A 24139-nucleotide genomic window follows, 5' to 3' on the forward strand; every position below is an offset into this window, starting at 1 on the left:
AGAAATGGGGTAAAGTTATATGCTTCTGATATCTCACTGGTTCTTTTTTTGTCTTTTGTTTTCAGAAATTTAACCATGATGTGTTTAGATAGTGAAGATTTCATAGTAAATTTTAAACATTTACTTATCCTGCTAGGGCCACTGAATTTTTTGGACTACAGGTTGTTGTTTGGATAAAATGTGGGTAATTTTTGGACATTATTTATTCAAATAGTTCTATACTGTTGTTTCTACTCTCTTTATGAAACTCCATTAACATGCATATTTGACCTGCTTGCTACTCTTCCCCAGGCTGTCTTTCCCTCTATCTTAAATTTTTTTTTCTTTCAAACATATTGAAATTCTATTCAAGAATAGAATTAAGGTTCACTGATCTTTTTCTATGCTGTGCTAAACTGCTGTTAATCACAGTAGTGATTTAAATTAGGTTTACTGGATATAATTCACATTCAGTAAATTATACCCTTTTAAATCAACAGCTTATATGAAGCTTAAAAAATGCAAACACTAGTCATATAATTCCCACCATAACAGACAGAAAAGTTCCATTACTCTTCAACAGTTTTTCACAACACTTTGTAATCAACCCTCCCCAAAGTCACCTCCCGCCACCGTCCCCAAACAGCCAGCCAACCATTGATGTGTTTTGTAGCTCTATAATGTTTTTTTAGAGTGTCAGAATTGTCAGAATGGGAATACAGCCACTGAGTGTGGCTTATTTCACTTAGCATAATGCTTTTGATATTCATTTGTGTTGTTGTGTGAATTAGAAGCTTATTTTTTGTTGTTGATGAATGTTATTCCATTATATAGATGTTCCATGCTTGTTCAGCCATTCACCACCTGGAAAATATGTGTATGTTTCTAATGTGGGGTGATTATAAGTAAGGCATGCTATAAATATTGTTATATAGGTTTCTATGTGAACATGTTTTAATTTACTTGGATTGCTGAGTTTTTTGGAAAGTGTATGTTTAACTTTATAAGAAATTGCCAAAAGGTGTTCTGAAATGGGCTTCCTTCCTTCCTTCCTTCCTTCCTTCCTTCCTTCCTTCCTTCCTTCCTTCCTTCCTTCCTTCCTTCCCTCCCTCCCTTCTTTCCTCCCTCCCTCCCTCCCTTCTTTCCTTCCTTCCTCCCTCCCTTCTTTCCTTCCTTCCTTCCTTCCTTCCTTCCTTCCTTCCTTCCTTCCTTCCTTCCTTCCTTCCTTCCTTCCTTCCTTCCTTCCTTCCTTCCTTCCTTCCTTCCAAGAGAAAGAGAGAGAGAAACAGACAGGAAGGGAGAGAAAGGAGAAGGATCAACTTGTTGTGGCATCTTAGCTGTTCAAAATCACTTTCTCATATGTACTTTGACCAGGGGGGCCCTGCTGAGCCAGTGACCCCTTACTCAAACCAGTAACCTTGGGTTCAAGCCAGCGACTTTTGGGCTCAGTCAGCGATGATGGGGTCATATCTATGATCCCATGCTCAAACTGGAGATTCCACTCTCAAGCTGGTGACCCACACTCAAGCCAGATGAGCATGTGTGCAGACCGGTGACCTTGAGGTTTTGAACCTGGACCTTAGCATCCCAGGCTGACACTCTTATGTACTGCACCACTGTCTGGTCAGGCCCACTTTCCATTCTTTACAGTAATGTATCAGAGTTCCAATTGCTCCCTATTCTTGACAATATATGGTATTATTAGTTTTTTTTTCTTGTTTTAATTTCCAGCCATTCTAGTAGTTGTTTAATGGTATCTCATTATAATTTTAAATTATATTTCTGTATTTATTGATTATATTGAGCTACTTTTCATGTACTTTTTGCTATCCATATATCTACTTTGATTAATCGGCCTATTAAAAACTTTTGATTATTTTTAAAAATTGTGCCTTTTTTCTTTTTGTGTGTGTGTCTTTTTGTTTTTTTGTACTTTTCTGAAGTTGGAAACGGGGCGGCAGTCAGACAGACTCCCGCATGCGCCACACCAGGATCCACTCGGCATGCCCTCCAAGGAGTGATGCTCTGCCCATCTGGGGCGTTGCTCTGTTGCACCCAAGGCCATTCTAGTGCCTGAGGCAGAGGCCATAGAGCCATCCTCAGCGCCCGGGCCAACCTTGCTCCAATGGAGCTTTGGCTGTGGGAGGGGAAGAGAGAGACAGAGAGGAAGGCGAGGGGGAGGGGAGGAGAAGCAGATGGGCGCCTCCCCTGTGTGCCCTGTCTGGGAATCGAACCCGGGACTCCTGCACGCCAGGCTGACACTCTACCACTGATCCAACCGGCCATGGCCTCTTTTTGTGTTTTGAGAATTTCTTTATATAAAGTCCATTATCAGATATGTGTGTTGGGAATATGTTCTTCCAGTCTTTGGTTCATTAAAAAAATTCTTATAACATAGTCTTTCGAGAACAGAAGCTTTGAGTTTTTAAGATTTCAAATTTATTTATTTTTTTATATAAAAATCATGCTTTTGAATTTAAGAAATCTTTGCCAAGTCATAAATATGTTCAATTTTCAGGTTAAACTGTTGTAATTTTGTATTTGGGAAAGTCTAAGATCTATTTTTAGTAAATGTTCGCACATGGTGCTAACATACTTGTGGTCCTCTTTTATGGTATATGTATGTTCAGTTGTGCTTGTCCTTTTGCTATTTTCCCACTAACCTGTTTGTACATCTGTAATAAAATCAAATAGACATATTTGAAAGGGTATATTATAGACTCTTTATTCTGTTCCATTATTTTCTATGATAATCCTTTTACCAATAACACACAGTCTTTATTATATGCATTTTTGGTGTGTTTTATAATAAATTTTGACAGTAGAATGAGTCCCTTAATTATATTTTCAAGATAATTTAGACTATTGTAATTCTATTGTCTTTTTATATAAATTTTAAAGTCACTTTTTCAATTTCTATAAAACATCTGCTGGAATTTTAATTGGGATTATACTCAATTTGTAGATCAGTTACGAAGAATTGACATCTTTATTATATTGAGTTTTACGATTTATAATCAATGAATTTGTATTTATTCCAACTTAAAGATATGGTACTGGCCCTGGCTGGTTGGCTCAGCGGTAGAGCATGAGCCTGGCATGTGGATGTCCTGGGTTAGATTCCTGGTCAGGGCACACAGAAGTAACCATCTGCTTCTTCACCCCTCCCACTCTTGCTTCTCTCCCCCTTTTTCTCTTTCCCTTCTGTAGCCAAGGCTCAATTGGAGTGAGTTGGACCCAGGCACTGAGTATGGTTCCATAGCCTCCACCTCAAGAGCTAAGAAGAACTCAGTTGCTGAGCAATAGAGCAATGTCCCAAATGGGCCCTAGTGGGCTTGCTGGATGGATCTTATTCAAGGTACATGTGGGAGTCTCTCTGTCTTTCCTCCTCTCCCTGAATAAAAATAAATAAATAAATAAATAAATACACTGTACTACAAATAATTTCAATTTTATTAAAATTTAAAAAAAAAATTTAAATTTTACTACCCAGAATATTACTAGTTCCATGCACTTGGAAAGAGGAATTATTTTGCTATGTTACAGTGGTTTCTTTCATTCAAAAATCAAGAAACCTCCAGTGTCTCCCTGCTTTTGGTCATCCTCAAATACTTTAAACATTGTTTTTTAACTATAGGCATACCTCTGACATATTTCAAGTTTGTTTCAGACTATAGCAATAAGTGAGTATGAAAGTAAAGCAAGTCACAACAGTTTTGCTGGTTATGGTATTGCCTCTATTGGCAAATAAATATAATGTGTATGAAGTGCAATAAAGGAAGGCACAATTAAACAAGATAAGACTGTATGTTTTGTCCAAAATTTATCAATCTTATTGGTGAGACGGTTAGTCTTTTATCTGTATTCCACCATTTCCTCTTGCCTGAACTGTCATACTTCTTGTATTGTAAGATGGAACTTTTTAAAGCCAAGTGTGTGTTTTTCATGTTTTCAAGTCAAAAATTTTAATTCATGCATATACATAGTATTTAAAAATGTATAAACAGGAATGCCAAAAACATGTGGGGTGAAAAGTGGGAAAGTACAACTAGAATTATTTTTGATTCTGTGTGACACATAAACAATTAAAATAGAAAAAAATTTAATAGGGAAACAAGCACATATGGCTGGGATTTTTTTTTTTATTGGTTGGCCATAGTATTCAAAAATAGGTAGAAGTTTGTACAGTATTTACAAATGAGAGGTAAATAAATAAAAATATTATTACCTTTACACTCAGGAGGGTCACTACTCCATTGGTCCCGTCCAGAACAAATCAATGTTCTCTTTCCAACAAGTGAATATTCATCTGGTCCATTTGAAGGATTACAAATGTAAGTTACTTCTTCATTATATTCATATGTATCCTTTTGGCTATTGGTGTATGTTCCATGAGGTATTTTTTTAGGTGGCTGGCACAAAATTTCTTAAAAGGAAAATAAAAAGAGGACATAAAATTCAAAAGAAAAGGTGAAACCTTAATAATGTTTTAGTAAAGTCCTGTGAACTGACTTCAATTAATTTATGAACATATGACTTCACAGTCTAGTTGTGAATCCAATATCCAAGTAAGAAGAAAGTTCCTTTGACAAAATGTATTATCTGACATCAAAATATTAATATAGAAATTAAACTTTAGGATATATCCATTTTCTTAAATACTCATATGAGCTACTTATATGAAATATCTGTATTTATCAGAAAGGTCATGATAAATTTTGTTCTAATCATAACATATGGTAAAAATTTAATGAAGAAATTACATTCACAGCCCTGGCCTGTTGGCTCAGTGGTAGAGCATCAGCCTGGTATGTGGATGTCCTGGGTTCGTTTCCCAGCCAGGGCACACAGGAGAAGCACCCATCTGCTTCTCCACCCTTCCCCCACTCCTTCCTTGCTCTCTCTCTCTCTCTTTCTCTTTCTCTTCCCCTCCACAGCCAAGGCTCCATTGCAGCAAAGTTGGCCCGGGTGCTGAGGATGGCTCCATGGCCTCTGCCTCAGGTGCTAGAATGGCTCCAGTTGCAACTGAGCAGCACCCCAGATGTGCAGAGCATTACCCCCTAGTGGGCATGTTGGGTGGATCCCAGTTTGGTGCCTGATGGAGTCTGTCTCTCTGCCTCCCCAATCCTCACTTCAGAAAAATAAAAATACAAAAATGAAAAGAAATTACACTCATAATTGAGGAAAACTCAGGGCTAGTGGAGACATGCTTTATTCTTTGTAAATACATCCCTTTCTAAATCAATGGTTACAAGTACACAAAGATTTATTGTCATTTTTCAATCTCATTCTTAAGAGCATAGAGTAAAAATTTCCTATGGTTTCAGATTACTTGATAATGCAGCCCAAAGTATCCAGAGGTCTTCCTCTAAGCCAGATACTAAAAACATTAGAAAACAATGTAAAGCAATGATACTATTTTCAATGTTTGTTTTGGAAAGTTTTGATTTTATGAATACCTATGTTTTATTTGTTAACATGTATTGAACTAACTTTTCTTAAAAATGAATTAATAAATAATTATTTAAAATTGTTCTGTTTTAATTCTAATATAAAGCATATCAATAGCACTAACCCACCTACAGAAATGCTCTGTAGGGTCTTTGTTCACTTTAAACCATAAAGGGATACACAGACCAAAAAGTTTGAGAAATGCTGCTCTACATTCCAAAGAGAGAATATACTTACTTTCACACAGTGGGGGATTATCACTCCATTCCATTTTATCTCCAGAGATTTCACAATATAGGATTTTTGTTCCAAGTAAGTAAAAACTAAATGGGAATAATGATTGATTTCTGTATCAGTTAATGAGACTACACAATAATGAAGGCATTTTTATATGATAGTTTTTCTGCACTACAATAGCTTCAGGAGAAATTTCTTAAGTGATATATATTGAGCATGGTAACGAAATCTGATATTTGATGAAATAAAGATATTCTTTACGTGAACACACACTGAACTAGAGAAAATTACCTAAATAATTCTGTCATGCCTGGTAGTCTGGTGATCGTCACCTCCAAGTCTCACCACACATGCACTTCTATGTCCTTGCTCTGGCCATTCTGCTCAGTCAGAACACGACTGAGTAGGGAGACCTGGCCCAACAGCTTACCTGACTGGATTTGAGTCCCAGTTCCAAGACTGACTGGTTTTTTGAGCTTGAGCAAGCCCCTTAATTTTTTCTTTCTTAAATTCCTCCTCTATGGAAAGTATATAATAATATATATATCATAGTGTTATTTTGAGTAGTAGGTGAATTAGCATCTCAGACACAGTAAGTGCTAAGCAAAGTTTTTTTGGGGGGGAGGATGGTATTTGAATATTCTTCAGATTAGAGTGTCTTGCTTGATCCAGCATAGGAAAACCCCTACATGATGAAATCTCTAACAATTGGAATTCCCAGAACTCTCCCCTCCTTATAATGATCAAAAATAAGTCTGTTTCTATGGAACTTCTTATTTACTATTTTCTTTGGTCACCTCACTGTATATATTGTGTTTCTCGACAATGTTAAATTTCTTTGAGAATAGTGTACGCCAGCAATTTTCAATCCTTTTTATCACATGGCTCACATAAACAAATACTAAAATTCTGTGCTTCCCACACAAATATATATATTTGTATATTTGCTGATCTATAAAAACAATAGGTATACATTTGATTCCTTTATACCAGATGGCTATTGTTTTGTTGGCTGTTGTTAAATTTTAATTTGATTATTTAAAGGAAAAATGGTCAGTGGTCCTGGGTAAATAGTTAGGTACTGCATGTTTCAAAAATTGTTGTGGCACAATGGTTGAAAACACCAGGTCTATGGCATCTGTGCTGTTATAATTGACTGCTGTTTCTGATCACAGAGAAGCAGACAGAGAGGGAGAAAGTCATCATTTTCACCCCCCCCAAAATTTCCAGCCCCATCCTTCTACGGGATTTTCAGATCCAGTGACCATTGCTTCTTCCTTTATTTTTCACTCTTTCCCCTTTCAAGAGGCAGACATGAAAATGGGAACATTTAGGCCCTGCCAGAGTGTTCAGTTAGTTAACATGAAGAGCATTGTTCCCATATGCCAAGGTGGCAGTATCAATCCTGGTCAGATAATATAGAAGAATCAACCAATGAGTGCACAGATTGATGTAATTATCTCTCTCTCAAATCAATCAATCAATAAAAATTAAAAAACAATCTTTAATAAGAAACAAAACAACTTTTTGTATGAGGAAAATTGGAGTTTATTGCTCATGCCCAGAAAAAGACTTAGTTTACATGTCAGGCTGTTCCTCAGCACAGAGACACTCTTCAACAGTCATAAACCAAAAACATAAAACAACAAACTCTAGATAATGGTAAGAATCTGATATCCAGAGTTACCCCATTATTAGATTCAAATGTTCAACAAACAAAAAATGAGAGAAATAGTAATACTTTCCCAGAAATAAATGTTAAGAGAATTTGTTATCACTGAACTTCTCTGCAAAAAATGTTCAAGGGTTCCTAAAAGGTGAATGAAAGGACAGTAGAGAGTATCTCATGCCATACGGATAACCAGCTCACCGAGGGTATAAACATGGGTAGTTATTAAAGCTAGTACTACTCTAACAATGGTTTGTAAATGCTTTTTTATTTTTATGTGGTTTAAGAAAGTAATCTTACAATGAAAATAAATAATGTAGAAGCCAGTATTACACATTTTAGTGTAGAGGTTAGTATGACATTAGCAACCCAAAGGGGTGGGGATGGAGTTGATAAGAATCCATTATTGTAATTTATTGAAGTTAAGTTGGTACAAATTCAAATTGTAGTGTTATACCTCTAGGATGTTAAATGTAATCCCAATGGTAACCACAGGCAAAATCACTACAGAATATACACAAAAGGAAATGAGAAAGGAACCCCAACATTTCATTATAAAAACCAAGTAACATAGAAGAAAACTGGAATGCAGGAAAAGAAGGGCATATAAGCTCTTAGGCAGGTAGAAAACAAACAGCTCCCTCGTTGTCAGAAATTACTGTAAATTTAAATGAATGGAATTCTACAAGCAATGGCAGAGCTGGGCATAATGGATAAAGACAAATGATCTGATGCCGTCTACAAGACACTCACTTGAGAGTCAGAGACATGCGTGAGTTGAAAGAGGGAGGATGAGAAAGATGTTCTGTGCAAATTGTGACCTAAGGAGGGCAGGGTGGCCATATTAATTCAGACAAAATAGGTTTCGAATCAAAAAGGTTATGAGACAAGGAGCACATTATATTTTAATAAGTTTTAAATACTATAAAAAGATATAATAATTAAAAAGATTTATGCACAGACCTTCAAAATATAAACATATGACAGACCTTCAAAATACATGAAGCAAAAGCTGACAGAACTGAAGGGAGAAATACACATTTCTACATAATAGGCGTTTCTACATAATAGTTGGAGGTTTCAATATTCCACTAACAGTAATGGATTGCACAACTAGACTGCAAATTAAGCAAGGAAAAGGAGGACTTCAACAAAACAATAATGAACTAGACCTCACAGACATAGTTGAGCACCATATAACAGAATACACATAACCTCATATGCACCTGAGTCATCATCTAGGAGAGACCAGATGTTAAGCTGCAAATTAATATAACTAATCAATAGGTTTAAAAAAGATAGCTATCATACAAAGTATTATATCTGACCACAATAGGATAAAGTTGTTAAGCAAAACCCTGCTCAGCCAGAAGTTTTCTTGTAAGAACAGGTTTATTGACTAGCCATATGCTAGCCAGAAAAAGAAACAGGTCCTGGGGCATGCAGTCGAAACATCAGCAGCAGGGATGGATGAAGAAGGCAAACATTTCCGATATCTGGGGTTTAATGGGGTTCTTTTATAGTTTTGAGAACAAAGACAAAAGTTATTTGGAAGGAATTTCCATTGGCTATAGATGGAGATGGAAGAATAAGAAGTAGGGCTATTCTGTGATAGCTGCCTAGTGTGCAGGAAGAGGTGTTTGCTGATTCAGATTGTTGGCAACAGTCTGAGAGGGTCATGTGTAAGCAGGATACAGTGAAACCTGGTGGCCAGCTATCCTTTTTTGAATAAGAGCTGTACTAGCTCTTATACTAACACTTTTCTGAAATAGCTCTGGAAGTTGATTCATAGTTTCATCATATATTCAGGAAAGGGAACAGTCTTCCATTAGTTTCTGCCCTTTGTTCTGTTAACTGATTAATGCCTGTTGCTCCTCCACCCCCCACCGCCTGCTTGCCTGCTATGATGTAATTTAGAAACATATCACTATGATTACTGCATTTTTAATGCCTATGATAGGGTATATTATTATTTACAGTAAGTATTCTAGAATTTTGCTTTTCTTAAATTCTAATTTTTTTGTTCTTATTACATATCTTTTCAGTCTCCATAAAAGGCCCAAGAGTTGCTTGGCTATAAATACAATGGTCACCCAGAAAGCAAGATGAAATCAACATTATGGGAACACTGAAGAAGAGAAGCAAGCCAAACATGGAATTAGTAATATTTACCTATTTCTCTAAGGAGCAACTACTTACCCCTCATTACATTCATAGTGAGCCTGTGAACCAAATGTAGTGCTTCCATTTACGTAGGTTACTTGACCATTTCTTGGTTCTGCTAGGTTTACACAAGATTTTTCTTAAAAAAAATTGAAATTTGTTGTTTTATACAAATGTCAAAACAGATTTGAATCAAAATAAAAATTCTACATTGCTCTATTAAATTCACTAAATTCATGAAAATATTTTCTTGCTTATTAATTTTTCTTAAGTTTATTGAGGTTTCATTGGTTAATAAGATTATATAGGTTTCAAGTGTACATTTCCATGATACATGATCTGTACATTGCATTGTATGCCCATGCCCAAAGTCAAAACACCTTCTGTCATCATGTTACTTTTTACTACACTTCTCAACCCTACTTCCTTCTGGTAACCACCATACTGTGTCTGGGTCTATGAGTTTTAGTTTTGTAGCCCATATATGAGTGAAATCATATGGTTCGCACTTTTTTTGACTGACTTATTTTGCCTACCATGATATTCTCAAGTCCATTCCTGTTGTCGCAAGGGGCCAAACTTTAGAGTCACATTTTCACAGAGAATCAATAGTCAAATAAAAAGATTCCTGGAGCCTGAAAAAATACATTGCTATCTAAAATCTACATTTAAATGAGAAAGCCACCATTGCAGTAGTGGAATATGCATCTTAAGTGTGAGAAAATGTCTAGAGCAATAACAGTAAGAAGTGTGCTTACTTGTACAGGCCTCCTGGAGGGGTGTCCATGTGTTATCAGCCTGACAAACAGCAGTGGTGGAGACAAGAGGAACAATACGCATGTATCCTAGGCGACACTCATATTCTACTGTGTCCCCAGGTTGATAAACGGTTTGAGAAGCACCTCTGAGCATCATAGACTGGAATCTTGGTGGGACATCACAGGCATCTGGGCAGAACAGAATAAGAACATGAAAGTAAAGTATTTTCTCTTTTCAGCAGCCATGGATTGTGCACTGGCAGTGGGCAGGTAGTATAGAATATATGCAAAAGTCCTTGGAAAGATTTTAAGTGATTGTTCCATGCCATGCTTTTACTGGACGATATGCCATGCTTGTTTTCCATACATTCTATCAGCTTTCATTTATTGCAGAATAATTTGAATATTCATTAAACAGTAAAATAAAGATGCAGCTGCAATATTTTTAGCATTAACATATATTTTCAGGTACCAAAAGTATATTTATCTGCATCCTTCCCCATTTTTTCTGAATTCATTTCATGCTCACCTTTCCCCTAAGAAGAGCCCTCAGTCAGATTACTCTCCCATTCTGAAATGCAAGCTGAAGATGATGCCTTGTTACTTCAGGCTCAGTCTCTCCTTGGAAGGCAAGACCTAGGGGTCAGGGATACTGTGCCTTCTTTTCCGAGTACACTCTCTATCTCTTTTCTTTTTCTTTTTTGCTAATCAGTGGATAATGCTTGGCCTGAAAAGTTCTCTGGGGTAGGTATTTGGGCTATACTGCTATATTGTTATGCTATTAGAATTTTTTGGTATTTTTTTTCTATCTAGAATAGTGTCATTTCTACTTTAGCAATTCTACTTCCTTTAAATTATCTGTAGGCCTGAACACCTAGGTAATTTGATAAAATAGTGTGATGGACAAAGCTAAGTCCTAAAGGACTAGAAGAATGCAGGGGCCTCAGCAAAAGGGTAAAGTCATAAGGAGAAAGGAGATAGATCTCTTTAGATCCCTGAGAAACCTTTCTTTTCTTACTCCCTGGGTTGGTATTATATCAGATTGATGATACATTTTTACTTCTATCAAATAACAAAAATTATGTTACTCTTCTAAAATTAAATTCATTGGAATAACATTGGTTAATAACATTATATAAATTTCAGGTGTACACCATTGTAATAGGACATCTGTGCACTCTACGGTGAAATTTAGTCTCCTTCCCCCACCTCCCTTAAACCTCATCATTCTCCCCTCACAACTCATCCCTTCTGGTTGCCACCATTTTGTTTCCTGTAACTCTGAGGGCAATTTTGTTTTGTTTTGTTTGCTTTGTTTTTTATTTGTTGCTTTTTGTTTTATATCCCACATATGAGTGAAATCATATAGTTTTTATTTTTTATGTGCTGACTTACATCCTTTCCATAATTCTCTCAATGTCTATACACAATTGTTGCAAATGGCAATATTTAACCTTTTTATGACCGAGTAGTATTCCATTGTGTGTGTGTGTGTGTGTGTGTGTGTGTGTGTGTATATACTGCATCTTCTTTATTTAATTATTCATTGAAGAATACTTAGGTTGTTACTATATCTTTGATACTGTGAATAATCCTGAAAAGAACATCGGGTTCCATATATCTTGGTAACTGTTTTCAAATTTTGGGGGTTGGATACCCAGGAGAGGGATTACTGATCATGCTAGCTCTATTCTTCTTTTTTTTTTTTTTTTGATGAACCTTCATACTATTTTCCATGGTGGCTGGACCACTTTACATTCCCACCAGCAATGCATCAATGTTCCCTTTCCTCCATTTCCTTTCCAATAGACATTTTAACAGGTGTGAGGTGGAATCTCATTGTGGTTTTGATTTACATTTCCCTTCTAACTAGTGATGCTGAGCATCTTTTAATATATTGGTACACCATATATATATCTTCCTTAGAAAATTATCTACCCAGGTCCTTAGTTCATTTTCTAATCAGATTTTTGTTGTTATTGTTGTTGAGCTGTATGAGTTGTTTATATATTTTGGAAATTATCCCTTTATCAGAGGTATCATTTGAAAATATATTTTCTTATTCAGTTGGCTTCCTTTTTGTTTCATTGATGGCTTCTTTTTTCTTTTTAGAGTTTACTTATTAATTTTTATAGAAAGAGAAGAAAGAGAGAAGGGGGAGAGAAGATGGGAGCATCAACTCCCATATGTGCCTTGACCAGGCAAGTTCGGGGTTTTGAACCAGCAACCTCAGCATTTCAGGTTGACACTTTATCCACTGTGCCACCACAGGTCAGGCATGGATGGTTTATTTTGCTGTGTAGAACCTTTTAAATTTGATGTAGTACCATTTATTTCTTTTTCTTTCTCTTTTTATTTTTCTATTTTTCAGTCTCTTTAGGGTCAAGTTCACAGAAACTCCTCTGAGAACAAGATACCTAAATATAATATGTTTTCTTCTATATATTTTATTGTTTCAGTTCTCATATTCAAATCCTTAATCCATTCTAAATTAAGTTTTATGAATGGTATCACATTAAAGTCTAGTTTCATTCTTTTCTATGTGTACCATTTATTGATGAGACTTTTATTTAGCCAATGCCTGTTTTTTGGCTCCTTTGTCAAAATTGAGCTGCTCATATACTGTGTGGGGTTATTTCTGTGCTCTCAATTCTGTTCCCTTAGTCTGTGAGTCTTCTTTTCAATCAATACCATACTGTTTCACTCACTGTAGCTATGTAGCATAGTTTGAAGCCAGGGAATATGAAACCTTTAGCTTTGTTCTTTTTTCTCAGGATTGTTTTGACTCTTCAGGGTGTTCTGTAGTTTCATAAAATGTGATGATATTTTGCTCTATTTCTTTGAAAAATGCCATTGACATTTTGATGAGGATTGTATTAAATTTGTAAATTGCTTTAAGTATATGGTTATTTTAAGAGTGTTAAATCTTCTAGTTCATGAACATAAAATATCAATCCATTTTTTGTCTTTTTTAATTTTTTTCATTAATGTATTTTTTCTATATAAAGTTTCTTTGAACCCTTTAAGTTTATTCCTAAGTTTTTATTTTGGTTTTCGCAATTGCAAATATGATTGTTTTGTTTACCTTGCTTTGTGATATTTTGTTAATATATAAGAACACACTGAATATTTGTACATTGATACTGTATCCTGAAACTTACTGTGTTTGTTTATTTTTCCTAATAGTCTTTTGATGGAGTCTTTAGGGTTTTCTGTATATAGAAGTTTGTCATAGGATGTTTGGGTTGATGTTTATCAGAGATATTGGCCTGTCAATTTTTTTGTGTGTGTTCTTCTTGCCAGGATTTGTTATTGGGATAAAATTGGCTTCATAAAATGAGTTTGTAAGTAATGCCTTCTCTTCTATTTTTTGGAAATGGTTGAGATAAATTGATAGTACATTTCTTTGAATGCTTGGCAAGATTAAATGGTAATGCCATCTGGCCCTGGTCTTTTGATTTAGGGGAAGATTTTAATTAATGTTTTAATTAAAACATTAATTACTAGAGATCACTCTACTTAGGTTTTTCAATTCTATTTTTTAAAAATTAAAGTATAGTTGATATATAATATTCCATTGATTATATTATTTTCAGGTGTACATTATAGTGATTTAAAAATTTTATACCTTACAATGAGATCACCCCACTAATTCTAGTAATCATCTCTCAGTGTGAAAACTTATCACAATATTATTGACCACATTGCCCTTCACTTTTTCACCCATCTCACGTCCACCTCCCCTCTGGCAACCATCTCTTTATTCATTATTTCTATGAATCTGCTTTTGTTTGGTTTGGTGGTTTGATTTGTTTTTATATTGAATAGATTCCATATATAAGTGAAATCATATAATATTTATGTTTCTCTTACTTCACTTAGCATAATACCTTCTAGTCCATCCATGTTGTCTCAAATGGCAAGATTTCAGTCTATTTTTATTAAAGCAAAATATTACACTTTCTGTATATACATCACAAATTCTTTATTCATCTACTGATGGACACCTACTTTGTTTTCATATCTTATTATAAGTAATGCTGCAAGGAACAAATATGTGCATATACCTTTTAGATTACCCAGAATTAGAGTTGCCGGGTTGTACTGTAGATCTGTTTTTATTTTATTAAGGAATATCCATACAGCTCTCTATAGTGACTGCATCAATTTGCAGTGCCACTAATAGTGCACAAAGGTTCTATTTTTTCTGTATATCATTTTCCGACTCTTTAAATATGGTCATCCTGACTGGTGTGATGTGGTATCTCATTGCTGTTTTGATTTGTATTTTCCTGATGATTAGTGATGTTGAGCATCTTTTCCTATGTCTATTGGCCATAAGTGTGCCTTCTTGGAGAAACGTCTTTCATGTCCTCTGCTTATTTTCTGATTGGTTGTTTAATTAATTTTGTTATTGATTTGTATGATTTCCTCATAAATGTTTGGTTATCAATCCCTTATTTGATATATACACATGGAAGTGTATTCTCTCATTCTGTAGGTTGTCTTTTTGGTTTTTGATGGTTTCCTTTGCCATGCAGTGCACTTGAGTTTGATAAAGTCCCATATGCTTATTTTTGTTTTTGTTTCTCTTGCCTGAGGAGACTACCAAAAAAATCATTACTGAGAGTGATGTCAAACAGTTTACTACCTATGTTTTTTTTTCCTAGAATTTCTATGGTTTCATGCCTTACATTTGAGTATTTAATCCATTTTGAGTTTATAATTGTATGTGGTATAAGAGAGTGATCCAGTTTTGTTTTTCCCCATGTGTCTTTCCAGTTTTCCTAACACTATTGTTGAGGAGACTGTCATTTCTTCATTGTATATTCTTGCCTCTTTTTTGTAGCTTAGTTGACCATATAAGTAAGGGTTTATTTTTGAACTTTCTATTCTGTTCCATTAACCTCTGTGTCTGTTTTTGGTGCCTGTGTGATTGTTTTATAATTATAGCTTTGCAGCAAACTTTTAAATCAGGAAGCATGATATCTCCAGCTTAATTCATCTTTCTTGTGTTTTGCTATTGGGATCTTCTGTTGTTTTATATCAATTTTAGGATTATTTGTTTCAGTTCTGAGAAGGTCATGAATATTTTAATAAGAATTGCTGAATGTATAGATTGCTTTGGTTAGTATGTTAATACTAACTTCTCAAATCATGAGCCTGGTACATCCTTCTATTTATGTGTCCTATTTAATTTTTTTCTTCAATGTTTTATAGTTTTCAAGTACATGCCTTATCTCTTTTTAATTTTTTTTCTTTTCCAAGTGAGAAGAGGAGAGATATTGAGACAGACTTCCACATATGCTTCAACTGGGATTCACCTGGCAACCCCCATCTGGGGCCGATCCTCTGCCCATCTGGGGCCATGCTAGCAACCGAGCTATTTTTAGCACCTGAAGTGTAGGCTGCAGGGAACCAACCTCAGCACCTGAGGCTGATGCACTTGAGCCAATAGAGCCATGGCTGTGGAAGGGGAAGAGGGAGAGAGAGAGAGAGAGAGAGAGAAAGAGAGAGAGAGAGATAGAGAGAGAGAGAGAAGGGAAGCGAGAGAGGGGGAGAAGCAGATGGTTGCTTCTCCTGTGTTCCCTGACCAGGAATCAAATCCTGGATGTCTGCACGTCAAGCCTACCTCTACAACTAAACCAACCAGCCAGAGCCACCTTATCTCTTTATGATTAATTTTATTCTCAGTATTATTTTCCATGCATTTGTAAATGAGATTTATAAAAAAAATTTCCTTCTGACTTTTTGTTATTCATGTATAGGAACATGTTGGACTTCTGTATATTAATTTTGTATCCTGCCACCTTAATTCCTTTATTAACTCTATTAACTTGCCTGACCAGGCTGTGGCACAGTGGATAGAATGTCGAACTGGGATGCAGAGAACCCAGGTTCAAGACCCCGAGGTCACCAGCTTGAGCGTGGGCTCATCTGGTTTGAGCAAAGCTCACCAGTACCCAAGGTTGCTGGCTTGAGCAAGGGGTTACTTGGTCTGCTGAAGGCCCATGGTCAAGGCACATATGAGAAAGCAATCAGTGAACAACTAAGGTGTTGCAATGAAAAACTAATGATTGATGCTTCTCATCTCTCCCTGTTCCTGTTTGTCCCTATCTATCCATCTCTCTGACTCTCTCTCTGTCTCTGTAAAAAGAGAGAGAGAGAGAGAGAGAGAGAGAGAGAGACAAAAAATACCTCTATTAATTTATTGGTGGATTTTTTGGGATTTTCCATGTATAGTATCATGTCATTACAAAATGCTTACAATTTTACTTCTTTCTTTACAATTTGGATGCTTTTTATTTATTGTTCTTGTTTGATTGCTGTAGGTCAGAATTTTGATAATATATCAAATAAAAGTGAGAGTGGGCATTATTTTCTTATTCCTGAGAACTTTTGAACATGTTAGCTGTGTGTTTGCTATATATGGCTTGATAAAGTTAAGGTAAATTCTTTCTATATCACTTTGTTTAGTGTTTTTATCATAAATAGATGTTAAATTATGTCAAATGCTTTTTCTGTATCTACTGAGATAATATAATTTTAATCATTGGTTTTATTGATGTGATAAATTACATTAATTGTTTTTTGGATGTTGAACCATTTTTGCATCCCTAGTATAAATCCCACTGATCATGGAATATACAGGGTGGGGAAAAAGTAGGTTTATAGTTGTGAGTACATAAATAAAGAGTTTATTCTTACATTATTATTTATTAATGTATTATATTATTTTTCATATGAAAAACTGCAAACCTACTTTTGATTTATATTGAATTTGGTTTAAATCTTGTTGAGAATTTTTATGTCTATGTTCATCAGGGTAATTGGCCTCTACAGTAATTATTTTTTTGGTAGTGTCTTTGTCTGGATTAGATATCAGACTAATGCTAGCATAAAATAAGTTTGGAAATATTCCTTCTTCTTCAATAATCAGAGATAGTTTCAGAAGAATAGGTAATAATTCTTTATTTGGTAGAATTCACATGTTAAGCTGTTTGGTCCTGGACTTCATTTTTGTTGTTAATTTTTTTTAAAATAGCTTCGATTTCATTCCTAGTAATTGATGTGTTCAGATTCTGTTTCTTCCTGGTTTAGCCTTGGAAACTTGTATGTTTCTAAAAACTTCTTCTTCTTCTTTTTCTTCTTCTTCTTCTTCTTCTTCTTCTTCTTCTTCTTCTTCTTCTTCGGTTATCCAATGTGTTGGCATATTGTTGTTCATAATATTCTTTAATGATCTATTGAATTTCTGTGTTGTCCAGTGTAATGTCTTCTGTTTCACTTCTATTTTATTTGTGTCCTCTCTCTTTTTGCATTATGATTCTTGCTAGAGGTTTGTTAATGTTATTAATCCTTTCAAAGAACCACCTCTTAGTTTCACTGATATTTTCTATTATTTTACTATTTTCTATTTCTTTATTTTTATCTGGTGTTTATTATTTCCTTTCTACTACTTAGTTTGGGGTTTGTTTGCTCCTCTTTTTCTAGTTCCTTTAGATGAAAATTAGATTGTTTATTTGGGATTATTTCTGCTTCTTAATGAAGACATGGATAACTATAAACTTTCCTTTTATAAAGGCTTTTTCTGTCTCACATTCATTTTGTAAGGTTTGTTTTTATTTTCATTTTTCTCAAGGTAGATTTTGTTTTCCTGTTTGATTTGAGTTTTTATGGGCTGTTAACCCAAGCTGACTATATTATGATACATATTTTATGGCACTTAATAATTATAAAAGAGTGGTAATGCCAAGGCAAAAAAAAATTGGGACATTTGCAGACAAAAGTGTGACAAGACAAAAAGGATCTCTGTGGTATAATGGTGATAGAATAGAAAAGATAGTTTTGGAAGAGTGACTACAAGTTAGGGGGAATTTGAGCTGGAGTGTGTGGGTCTTCCTGACATGGTTTGCTCAGAGAAGGTCCCTAAGCAGGTAACATCACAACTGAGTTTGAAGGATAAGGATCCAATTATGGAAGAGGCAAGAGGAGAATGTCCCCAGGTGGAGGGATGGAAGCCCCAAAGTTGTAGAGTTTGGCCCTCCTGATAAACACAAAAGTCTTCCTTTCCACCAGTCATTTGCTAAATACTGTCAGAGAATCATGCTCCTTCCCCCAAGAGCACCTGTCTTGGGATATAACATATTAGTATTATGGTTTGGCTACTGTCTCCAGTTCCAATAGATTACAGCAAATACTTATTGATTGCTTACTGTGTGCTGGCACTGGGGATCTAAGAGTGAGCAAAACACAGTCACAGTCTATGTTCATATGTGAGTAGGTGCGAACAGACAAATAGTGAAACAAGGATCTTAAAAATAGAAATGGTTTGTTACTACTACCAGTGTATCCCGAGTACTAACACCAGATCTGCCACATACAAGGCAAATATTTATTGAATGATTTAGTTTATGGACAGAATGCAGCATACAAACTGTATATGTAATAGGAGTGTAAAAATAATTAGGGTATAGAATCACACATGTATATAAAGACAGTTGGAAATACGTACGCCAAATTATTCAATAGTTGTTTTTGAATTGTATTTGTTTTATATAACAAGCATCTATGTGGATATTATTATATATATGAAACACAAAACAAATTTAGTGGATGGCCTTCAGCTTCTTTTATGAGCTTTGGTAAGTCTATTGATATTATTTATCATTTATTTCTTAGGGCTCTCACTTCTCATTACATTTGATTACTAATATTTTTTAGGTTGCTTCGAATCTCCCTTCAAATAGGCACCAGCCTAATGAAAAAAAGAAAACATTGCCCAAAGACATTCGGGAATAGAATAGAAAATGTTCTATAATGGATGGGAATAGTGACACCATGGTTCAAAACAAACAAACAACAAAACAATAGCTTGCAAACCAATTACCAATTAATTTGGGGGCAACAAGGAGCCCCCACATTTGTGTACAACAAGCACTGTGAGCCTCTCTTAATCCCAGAACTCAGAGTTAGCTCTCACCCAAGTACTTTGTGTACAACACGCGCTCCCCAACCTCGATAAAAAGCAAGCAGTGAGCTTTCTTTCCCCACACTCCACACACCTGGCCTGGAAATTTAAATAAAGCACACACCTAGTAACACCAGGCCCCGGATCCCCCAGCCAAACCCTTGGGGCATCAACACTCCAGTCACGGTAATATCATCCCGCCTAGGAAACACAGCGCAAACACTCCCCACTGGAACAGAATGGGTCTTAGCAACATCCCACGCACCGGGGCACTCCAGAGCAAGCCCTCACTTTAAGCACAGGTGAGGGTTTCCCATCCCGATTGACGCAGTCCCCAATCACCTGCAGGCTTGTGCTAGGGACACAGCTTGGTCTTGGACAGCTGTGGTCCGGCAAAACTGGCTGCGTCCAGAGCCCCGCGAGGCTCAGTTACTATCGCCAGGCAGCCCTCACTGCGGGCACCACGGGGTCGCCACACCGTGAATTCGCCACAGCACATCCCTGAGGATCTGTGGCTGAGCCTTCCACTCCAACCCCGCACCACCCGGGCGATCAAGCCTGGCGCCTCCAACCCCACCCACCAGGCAAAGTTCCCTCTGCCCTGGGCTCAGGGAGGCCAGCTCCCCAACCCTCTCCAGTTCGTCTCCAGAGCTCACAACCTTTCCGGTCCCCTACCGGAGCCTAAGGGTAGCAGGAGCACTAGGGTCACCAAATGGATCCCAACGAAGCGCCAAGAAGAAAAGAGACTCTCGAGGTGGTAGGAAGGTGCCCTGCGCGGCTTGGGAGACACCGTCATTTTCCGGACATAGATGGTAAAACTGACAGACTGTGAGCATTCACTTTATTTATTGTTGCGGATGTGTCAAATGAGGTACCACTGGTGGGTGTGGTTTTCTGTGACGTAAAGGATGGGTGGGCCATTGGCGGCCGCCTTACGGGTCCTTGGCGCCACGCCCGGGGCAGTTAGCACAGGAGGGAGCGGGGTGTGGCCTGGCCGCGGTCACCCACCCCCACCCGCTGACAGCTCCGGCTTCGTGCGCACTCGCGGGGCTGATCCTTCTACTTTGCTTCCTCAGCACAGCCATTCTTTGCTGGAAATGGTGGCTCATCCTCGCGTTCCTAAGTAGGCAGTTATTACCCCATTCAGGAAAGGTGGAAAGGAAACAAGAGCTGGCCAAATAAAGTGCCCTTATACTTTTCCTGGAACTCTGAATTGCAGAATAAAACACATGAACCTCAAAATAGAAACCGAGGAAATAGAGCCTAGACCAGGGATCGGGAACCTTTTTGGCTGAGAGAGCCGTGACGCCACATATTTTAAAATGTAATTCTGTGAGGGCCAAAGTCCCATGTACCTTACGCATTATCCAATAAGAATTTGGTGTTGTCTTGGAGGACAGCTGCAAGCATGAACATGAGATAGGAAATGAATGGATTGTAATACATGAGAATGTTTTATATTTTTAACGTTATTATTTTTTTTATTAAAGATTTGTCTGCGAGCCAGATGCAGCCATCAGAAGAGCCACATCTGGCTGGTGAGCCATAGGTTCCCAACCCCTGGTCTAGATAGTAGGTTGCCAAAGAGCCAGCACATGTAAGGTTCCACTTTTTTTCCCTGGGGCCTCCAGACTGTTAGTAGTGCCAAGGCCTTTGTTCTAATTTGGAATTAATCAGACGTAACTAGGGACAATACTTGAGATTTCTGCAGTTTCTGGTCTGCTACTGAATTCTCCCTCTCAAGGCCTGCTAGGTTTTGAAATCACAAAAATGGTTTGTCTATTGCACCTCTAACCCGGATGTAAATAACTTTTCCCTACTCCCTTGAGATGACCCCTGGGCTGGTAAATTATTAAGCACTGTGCCATTACGCATGCTGGAATTCAACCTATGAGGCACTTGCCCTTCCAAACTAAGTGTTTTATTGAAGATGAAATACACATGCTTGAAGAAAGGTGAGGACAAAGGTGTTTTAAATTAAAAAAATAATAATTTATTGTTTTTTTAGAGAGACAGGAAGGGGAGAAAGAGAGAGAAACATCAGCTTTGTTGTTCCACTTATTCATGCCGTCATTGGTAGATTCTTGCATGTGCCCTGACCTGGGATCAACTCTACCCCGCCAGGGCCCAAGGGTGTTTTAAGTGTCAAATTCCTAAATGTGATTAATGCCATGATTGGTGGGATTGGTAGGAATTAGTAAGAAGGAGACTTTTGTGGTGAAGCAATCTCAATTCTGGAACATTAAAAATGAGCAAGATCTATTTTTAGACTTGTGAATAAATCTGTAAGACTATTAAAAGAAAAAATATATAATGAAGGATATTAAAGAGTACACAAAAGGAGATGACACTTTGTTCCTTACTTAACAAGGAATCAAAACATCAACAATTGTGACTAAATGTATTGGGAGGGGCAGCACGCTCAAATTTTAGTTTTTAATGTAACTTTTTGCACCCTGGCTGGCTAGCTAAGCTGTAGAGCGTCGGCCTGGTGTGTTGAAGTTCTGGGTTTGATTCCTGGCCAGGGCACACAGGAGAAGTGCTCATCTGCTTCTCCACCATTCCCCCTCTACCTTCTCTCTGTCTCTCTCTTCCCCTCCCGCAGCCAAGGCTCTACTGGAGCAAAGTTGGCCCAGGTGCTGAATGGCTCCAGTTGCTGTGGAGCAACGCCCCAGATGGGTAGAACATCACCCCCTCATGGTCATGCCAGGTGGATCCTGGTCTGGCGCATGTGGGAGTCTGTCTCTCTGCCTCCCTGCTTCTCACTTCAGAAAAATACAAAAATTATCAATGTCAATATCTATATCTATATATAACTATTTTTGTATGTTAAAAGTTTTTAAACAGAGATAGCTTAAACCATCATTTCTGCTTCGAGTTTATCCCAGAGAAATCAGCAGAGCTGTAAGCAAGGATGAACTTTGGAAAAACATAAACACTAAATGTCTAGTAAGAATGTTAGAGAATTTATGGGATTGAATTCTATGCAGCATGCAGTGTAAAAATATCAGTATGAGTACCTATAATATATTTGTCAGTGAACAAAGCAGACTGCAAATCAGCAGGTGAGTTTTGGATTTGTTTTATAAAAGAGTGTACATTGTAAAAGTAAGGTTCCATTGTAAAAGTAAGGTTAGTTGGAAATATACCAAAATTAACTCATAGTTCAGGGGCTGGGAACCTTTTTGGCTCTCTCATGAGAGAGCCATGAACGCCACAGATTTTAAAATGTAATTTCGTGAGAGCCATACAATATGTTTAACACTAAATACAAGTAAATGTGTGCATTTTATGTAAGATTAACACTTTTAAATACAATAACTCTCTGAATTCTTTTTAATAACATTGTTATGCTGTTGCTAACCAATGATGAATAAAGTACTTCTTACCATTAATGCGACCTCTGGTGCTGCACGGTTTTGCTGATGGCTTTGTAGTCTGGTTGATACATGGTGAGGTTAAGCTTCATGCAGGCATTGAGACTTCCATTTGTTAAACGTGATCGTAGGTTGGTCTTAACATTCTTTAGATGTGAGAAAGACTGCTCACATGCATACGTAGAGCCAAACATTTTCAGTACAGCAATACTCACATGCTACAGTGTGTGTGGTATGTAATGGGAAGCGTGTTCCAAGTTTTGACAATCAGCTGGTCCGCGGGTTGAAGTTTTTCCATTTCTTCCCACTTGTGTTTGCTCGCCAACTCTGCTTGCTGTCATGCAAGTCTTTCCAAATCTTCATTCAGTGACTTGAACTTATTCACCCACATATCTGAGGCCTTCAGGTCAGCAGCTTGTAGCTCAAAATCTCTGATGGACACACCAGGGATGTATATCAGGTCGGCGCTGTCCACTGCACACTCATGTGGATGGGTGATGAACTTAAAAAGACGAGTGTGCTCACAAAATTCTCCAAAGCCCGCTTTGAATGACTGCAGGAGATTAGATGTGAAGCCCGCTAGCTGCTGGAGATCAAGATGTTGAGCAGGGTCACTTGCTGTGCATGCATCTTTAAACTCTCCCAGTTTTTCAAAGTGTAGTAAATGAACTGTTTCAATGTCGATGAAGAGTTCCAGCTTGTTTTCAAATGCAAACACTGCTTGTTGAAGGGATAAGACTGTATTTCCAATGTCTTGCATTTTCACATTGAGCTGGTTCAGATGGTCAGTCATGTCCACGAGATAGTAGAACTCCAGGAGCCACTCAGTGTTAGCTAACTCAGGATGCTCAATGCTTTTCATTTCAAGAAAAGTCCAGATTTTGCTCAGACAAGCTGCAAAATGGCTGAGCACCTTTCCTCTTGACAACCAATGCACATTGCTGTGCAGAAGCAGACCAGGATAATTATTGCCAACTTCATCCAGCAGTGTTTTAAACTGGTGCTCATTTAAACCTTGGGCAACAATAAAGTTGACCACCCGAATGACCAGCAACATCACCTCACCAAGCTGCTCACCACACATCTGAGCACAAAGCGCCACTGATGTAGGATGCAGTGAAAACTTAGAATGGGTCTCTTTTCATGTTCACGAAGAAGCGCTACGAATCCTGTTTTTCCCCACCATGCACGGAGCACCATCAGTACACACCGAAATAAGTTTATCCATTGGTAGATTTTTTTCTTTAGCGAACTCAGTGAAAGATTTGAATAAATCCTCCTCTCTTGTTGTCTCTTTCATAGGCAAAACAGCAAGACTTTCCTCAAATAGTGTGTCAGGGACAGCATACCTTGTAATCCCGCATATTTCATTTTCGTTGTACTTTTTCAGTTTTCTATATTGCTTTGTTACAACTGGAATCAGGTGAAGAGTGAAATGTAATAATCCTACTTCTATATCACTGTTATTTTTGTTCATAAACAGTGCAGATAGAACCTATTTCACACAGGGTTAAGCAATGAGAGGATGGTGAAGAAA

At 37.2% G+C, this 24139-nt stretch overlaps 1 protein-coding gene across 1 annotated transcript in view; it reads right to left on the minus strand.

Moving 5' to 3' along the window:
- Positions 1-20036, minus strand: part of LOC136392017 (membrane cofactor protein-like) — a 284107-nt gene extending 264071 nt beyond the window's left edge. The window contains exons 1-5 of the mRNA XM_066364008.1: positions 19901-20036; positions 10258-10446; positions 9536-9638; positions 5668-5753; positions 4208-4405 (exon numbers count right to left, since the gene is read on the minus strand). Coding sequence (XP_066220105.1) covers positions 4208-4405; positions 5668-5753; positions 9536-9638; positions 10258-10446; positions 19901-20021 — 697 coding nt within the window. The 5' untranslated portion in view covers positions 20022-20036. The remainder of the gene's footprint in view (positions 1-4207; positions 4406-5667; positions 5754-9535; positions 9639-10257; positions 10447-19900) is intronic.
- Between the last annotated feature and the right edge of the window lie 4103 nt (positions 20037-24139).

The sequence above is a fragment of the Saccopteryx leptura genome, chromosome 2, assembly GCF_036850995.1.
Source record: "Saccopteryx leptura isolate mSacLep1 chromosome 2, mSacLep1_pri_phased_curated, whole genome shotgun sequence".
NCBI classification, from domain to species: domain Eukaryota; kingdom Metazoa; phylum Chordata; class Mammalia; order Chiroptera; family Emballonuridae; genus Saccopteryx; species Saccopteryx leptura.